This window comes from Tinamus guttatus, unplaced genomic scaffold, assembly GCF_059628265.1.
Source record: "Tinamus guttatus ecotype Peru unplaced genomic scaffold, ASM5962826v1 Tinamus_guttatus_pri_ptg000044l, whole genome shotgun sequence".
NCBI classification, from domain to species: Eukaryota; Metazoa; Chordata; class Aves; order Tinamiformes; family Tinamidae; genus Tinamus; species Tinamus guttatus.
In genome coordinates this window covers 3,952,323-3,958,695 of record NW_028288578.1, presented here as the reverse complement: position 1 = coordinate 3,958,695, position 6,373 = coordinate 3,952,323, and the positions used below count along the sequence as shown (strand labels likewise).

The 6,373-nt window shown below is 46.9% G+C and overlaps 1 protein-coding gene across 1 annotated transcript; it reads left to right on the top strand.

Annotated features, from left to right (window-relative positions):
* The first annotated feature begins 2,306 nt into the window (after positions 1 to 2,306).
* Positions 2,307 to 6,310, top strand: LDLRAD1 (low density lipoprotein receptor class A domain containing 1). The gene is given in 7 exon segments (XM_088536452.1): positions 2,307 to 2,487; positions 2,883 to 2,937; positions 4,529 to 4,660; positions 4,663 to 4,824; positions 5,102 to 5,239; positions 5,359 to 5,487; positions 6,165 to 6,310. Coding segments are annotated over 7 exon segments (783 nt in total). The 5' UTR covers positions 2,307 to 2,466.
* Positions 6,311 to 6,373: the final 63 nt, after the last annotated feature.

Sequence of the window (6,373 nt, the reverse complement as noted above, 5' to 3'; positions counted from 1 at the left end):
GTTACAGGAGTATCTTACAGCTTCCCGAAAACCTTGTTAGTTGCCTGTTTCGTAAGTGTATAGTATAGCTTCTGTTATGTTGATGATTTGACCTCCATGAATCCTTTGTTTTCCAAAACATTTGACTTAAAATACTGCTTGAATTCCTAATTTAGGAGTAAACAACAGCTGCTTTATTTGGAGTTGGATCTGCCTGTACCTTCACAACAAAGGGGTCAAGAAGCAGATCTGAAGGTTTTATGTCTTTTGTTCAGTGCAGTGACTTGTAGCTAGGTAATAAGTCCGGGGGAGGCAGTGATTCAGTGATGTGCTGTTGGGTCACAGGGAGCTGCTTGTACCCTTGTAGCAATCTGTCACTTGGAACTGCTGTTGTCAGAGTGAGCCAGAAGCTGAAGAATTCTGGAAGTTTTGTAGCCGTAAGCTCTTGTCAAACTATCTCACTTCAGTAAGATCAGATACTATTAAGTCTGTAATAATAGAACTTCTAAAGATGTCTAATCTAAACAGAGTATTTAAACTCTCTTGGCACTTGACTTCACAACTTAGATCGATCTATACATATTTTTTAAATGTTTAACTTCTTGAAATCTTCATCTTCCAAGGATGCAGTTTGGGTTAGATCCCTACCCACAGACCGCTGTTTAAATGAAGGGCCTTAAGGTTTTGGAGTTGCAGCAGGAAAGCGTTTTATATTTTCCTTAGGCATGTGGTCACTTGAACTTGTGTCATGTTTTAGGTGGAGGCATCGGGACGCGAGTGAGACGCCTGTCACAACCCATGTGCAGAGCTGAGGTTTGTCTGTTTCTTTTTGAGGCCCTGGAGCTAGTGATTCAGTTGTCCATCGTGCTGGATCTGTGTTCCCTCTTCCACGTCTCGTGTCTTAGGCAAAGATTCTGTGAAATAAACCTATGTATCACAACCGATTAGAAACTTAAACTCTGTCTTCAAAGAGAGACAGAACCGAGATTTAAGGTACGCAGCTTTTAGTCCTCAGTCTGTTCTTCTGTATTGCAGTCAGTGTGCAGAGATGGAGCTTGTTTGCTGCCCACTGTTTTCAGCCAGTGCTCCCCAGCATATTGAGGCACCTGCCTGCTCCTTTCATGGGTGAGGATGCAGTCCAGCAGATCAGAGGTGCCGTGAGGTGGGACTGCCTTCCACAAGCTGGGGTTTTATGGCATGGAGTATTTCTTTAAACCGTTCCGCTGAGTATTTTTGATATCTGGTGCCCTGGTATGTCTGTGTAGCTGATGTTCCTCCCTCTGACCATCTTCTGCAAGCTGTAATTTAGTGCTGGTCAAACCAGGGACTGTATTTTAAGCTTTTAGCCCTGGGTAATGAGTACTGTGCTGTTTGAGACTGGATCGGGGTAGGGGTTTTCAGTGCCAACTTAAAGGCAGTCCAATTGCCAACTTCTCTGCTTGCACCAAAGGTAGTTTAGCTGGTGGTCAGAAAAGAATGTGAGGCAGCAACAACTTAGAGCTACGTGAGTCCTATGGACTTTTTTTCCTGGAAGCAAGAGGAGCACAAGCTACTTGCATCTTTATTCCAATCCTTTCTCTTTCCCTGTCTGTCCCCCCTCCAATGGTAGATTGTTTTATTCTTGAAGGGGTAAAATTCCGCTCTTGTGGTGAAGCCTTCAGCAGTTTGGAAGGGTTTAATCTGTTTTTAGGTCCATATTAGTTGTCCTCAGTTTGGCTGCACTGCAGACCAGATGTGACTGCGTGACTAAAAGGGACCTGGAGAACTTGCTCTGCCTGTGCCCGTTCCTGATGGGGGAAGATACTGCAGCTGGTTGTGTTGTGCCCAGCTTTGCTGGGGCCTGATTTCCTTGCAGGAGTCTGAGCTTTCGTTGCTATGAGGCTGGCATGTTAGTCCAGTGTTGGGGATGAGGAGGAGAGAAGACTCGTGCGTGAAGATGATCTGATCTCCCTTCAACTCGCTCTGCATTTCCTTTTCAAGGAGGGCTTTTCTGACTTGTGCCAAGGTAAATACAAATAAACTTAGGAGAAAGTGAGCCCGGGCTCAGGAACATGGAGCATTCGTCTTTCTAATTGGTGTCAGGAGTAGTGAAGACCCGAGTTTCTGAATCTTCTTAGTCCTTTATCACTTACCTGATACTCCATAGCAGAACAGCCAGGGGAAATGAGCAGCTGCCTGTGGCTGGCTCTGCCTCTTGCCCCGGGCACGGCGGGAGCTGAGTGCGGGGGGCAGCGGGGGGCCGGCAGCCCAGGGCCATCGTGGCCGCGCTCAGCCAGAGCTGCAGAGAGCTCCTGGTGCTGCCTTCCCGTCGCCTCCTGCCCGCTTCCCTTACCTCTGTTTCTGTTTGTAACCAGGTAACTCTGGAGCATGCGGGGCAGTGCTGGCTCGCGTCGGAGCCTGGGTTTCCTGCCAGCCTGCTTGGATTCAAGGGTGCAGGAAACTCCCCGGGGTCCTTCTGCTGCTGTGAGGATTATAGCTCCATGAAGCATGAACAAAACTCACCCCCAGGTATCGTCCTTCCTTTTGGAAAGATCTTAATGTGCAACTGTTTGCTGAAGTGTGTGTATGCCTGCTGATGTTGTTTGTGCAACCTCTTGATCACTTGTTTCTGGGAAATTTCTAGTTGATTCTACTTAGCCTAATTTGATATAAATGCGAAGTAGTAGTAAATGCTGGAGTAGAATTAGTGCTTGTGTTAATGAACAAGTAACTGAGATTTAAAAGTTAATTTGATTGCTTTTGAATCAAATCTTTGTGCTGTTCCCAGAGAAGTGTTTTTTCTTTGTATGTAAAGAATAATGAAAGGAATCATACGTTCTTATGTAAGATGACAAACACTAGAAAGACATCAATTGTGTGATTATCATGTGCTGCTTATGTAAACTGTGTTTTATGTCTTCTAGAGAAGTGTTCATGTAGCTACTTTTGATTCAACAAAGTCTTTCTCTGAAGAAAAAGGTAATAAATGTGTAACTTAATATTTTATTATTGGAAGTGTAAAACAGTGGAAACAATCTCTCTGCTTACAAATAAATGAAATCTATTTAGGTAAGTACAGGCTCAAGTAATGATCCACTGAGACTGGGATTTGTTTTGTTTGTTTGTTTTTGTTACTTGTTGTAAAATATCCAGACTATAAAATGTATAGATTTAAGCTTCTTGTTCCCAGTCTGGAGTTAGCAGTCTTACAGTATTGTAAAGTTGCACGATATATAGTGTTTGGGTCCAGAAAAGACTCAAAGTGAACATCCAGGCTTTCTGTATGTTTGCTACATGTTTTTAATAGCCAAACTTCAGCAGATCTTGTCTGTTTTAGTAATGCGAAGGTGAGATCAAATATAGTCAGTGGCAAACCTGTATATCAAGTTGCAACAGCATTTCATCACGCCATTGTTTTTTAACTCATGTCTGTTTGCAGCTGTTCTGCTTTTTGGTCAAATATATTGTCTTGTAGGTGCAGAGATCCTGTAATTCACTCCTTTTAAGCAGAACAGTTCTGCATTTTGATTCTTGTTCAGACAAGAAGTAGAAGGGAGTGTATGGCCACTGCAGCCAGAATCATTCTGCAGCAGAGCCAAAGGCTGTGACTTTGTACAGCACAGAGCAAGTAGGTAAACAGCTAAGGCAAAAAATTACAGCCTTTTGATCAAAGCTCTTGATGTTCAAAAATACAAAGAACCCATTTGTGCATACAAGGTTATCTTAAGTAACTAGTTACGTAGTTGTGAGTGTTTCTCAGATGACAAAATTAAAATTTTCCTGTTATTTCAGAAATAGAGGAATCCAAGAAAGAGGGGGAAAAAAAAAAAGCGTGGTTTGAACACTGGTGTTGCAGGGAGCTGAGAATAGGATAGCTGATCGGCTTTGCTCTTACAAGTGCTGCCTTTGGGTTGCAGTAGCTGTGGTTTTGGTCTTTCACTTCTGGATTTTGCTTGATTTACATATGTGACTTTCTTAAGGGTAGACGCCCTGGAAAATGGCTGCCCTTTTCACCCTGTGGATATCTACAGACCTTGGGGAAGAGAAGGGCTGCTCTGCAACCAGTTCTCACCATTCTGAACTGTCAGTGGAGCCTCTGTAGGGGAGAGCATTAGACAAAACCACCAATCCAAGTCAGAGCAGACGGCCTTGGTGAAATGAAGTTCTGTCTCTTGGCACGTTTTGCCTTGGGCTCTAGGAGGGCATCCTCCCAAGCTGCCACCAACCAGCTTAATTACCTGCTCTGTTTCCTGTGCTCTCCCCTGTGAGAGCAGTGTTCTTGGCTTGCAGTGCATAGCTGGAGAGCAGTGTTCCTCTTGCTCTCGCAGTGTACTGCAGCTCACCCTCGCTGCGTTGCCTTTCCATCGTTTCAGCAGCTCAGAGGGGCCGCGGGGCAGCTCCCCTGCAGCAGGGCTCTGCAGCGCTGACCTGCTCGCCCTGCTGAGCTGGGCTGTCGTGGGGCTCTGCCTGGGTGGTGCTGCCATGAACTGGGTGCTCCCTGGCCGGGGCTCTGCCTTTGCTCTCCGTGCCCATGCCTGCCCTGATGGAGCAGCACAGGCCTGTTCTGCAGTACCGGCAGGGTGCTTTCCTGTGAGGGGGTGGTTAACATTGCCAGTCCCACACACAGAGCCCCGTGAAACGTCACCCTTGGAGTTTCCTATACTGTTCCCTCCTCAAAACACCCTGGCCCTTCGCAGTGCTCCCAGACCCCCGGCAGCCTTTCCCAGGTGTTGCTCCCTTGCCTCCTGACAGCCTGCTGCACCCGAAGGAGTGTCTGCATCTCTGCTGTGGCCCTGCTCATCCTCGCTGCCGTCGCCACTATGGTGGGCTTGGCAGTCACGCTGGGACTGCTGCTGCGTACGCCAGGTTGGGCTCCCAAGGTTCATTATTTTTTTGTTAATAAGGAGTGGGCGGAAAATCATGTTACACGTGAAGAACCATAGTCCATCTGAGCACAGATCCCTCTGGCCCCCAGTCCTGCTTCCCGCAGGCTGCTGTTCACTGTGAAGTGACTGGGGATAAGTTCTGGCCCCTGGTTATCTCCAGAATGACAAATTCCTGAATCCCCGTCCTTCTTGATCAGCTCCTACTAATGTGAACATGAAAACGTCTGAAAATGAACTATTTCTTGCTTTCTCTTCAGTGAACCGTTTCTGTGCAGCCTCTGGTAACCGGACAGGCTTCTTGTGTGATGACAGAGTGACTTGTGTCCCAGCCAGCCATGTCTGCAACAGAATCCAGGACTGCAGGAATGGAGAGGATGAGCAGGAGAAGCTCTGTGGTGAGCAGTCTTGTTGTGATCATCCTCACAGTGATGCTCTCCTGATAGTGAGGAATCTTTCAGCAGATGCATCTGTACCCTATGGAGTTTCAGCATGTTTCTTGTGCCTGGTTTTGTAGATGACCTGCCCAGTAGCCTTCCAGGATACCTGGTTTTCCACTGCAGTAACCCTAGGTACTGGATCTACAGTGATCAGAGGTGTGATGGGATGAATGACTGTGGGGACTGCTCTGATGAGATGGAGAGCTGTAAGTCTGTCTTCTGGCTACCATTACAGCAAAGGCCTCTGCTGATTGATTGAAATAGCCTTTAAAGGCCATGGGACTCATCAGTAGGGTTGGAGAATTCCCCCATGGAGTCTGGTGTCATCCTCTAATGCAGGAATTAACTAGGGTGTGAGTAAGAAGCATGTACACTCCTTCATGTCACAGAGCCATTTGATGCGTAGCTGTAGCCAGCAACAATAGTTCAGCACTAGCCATTGATTCTTGGTCAGGAGATGGGTATGTCTTGAAGGGCCAGAGAGAAGTGAATGTACCTGTGTGGTAAAATGAACAGGTACAGAGTTGTCTAGGGCATTGGGATGCACCTGTCACTGAATTGAGCATCAGATCTGTGCCTAAGTCACGCGTGGGCTTGAACCTCAGCCAAGACCTGTGTGTATCAGCAGCTTTCTCCAGAATAGCTAATCGTTCTTCCTGGTGTGGTCTATCTGCCACGTAAGTTATCATAATGTCAAGTGGGATTGTCCTGTAGAAGTAGCATCAAGTGAGGATCCTCTGTGGTGGGTTCACACATGCAAGGTTATCACCAGTGGCTGTTCTGTGTTTGCCAAAAGGATGAAACGAGACTTCTAGTGTAGGAAAGGAGGTAACTCGTTAGTGCTACTGAAACACCTATGAGCTCCATTTTTCCTCCCTCCTAGTGGCTGCCTGCCCTCCCTGTGGGTCTGAGTGGTGGAGCTGCACCCCAGTGCTCTACGAGTATTGCACCTGCATCCCAAAGAGGCTGTGCCGGGACAGCATCCAGCACTGTGCAAGCTGGTCCGATGAGTATATCTGCAAGCCATGAAGCCTTGATGCTGAGAGACACTGCATACCTCATGGCACGTTCTGCAGTGTCACCTGTAAGCCT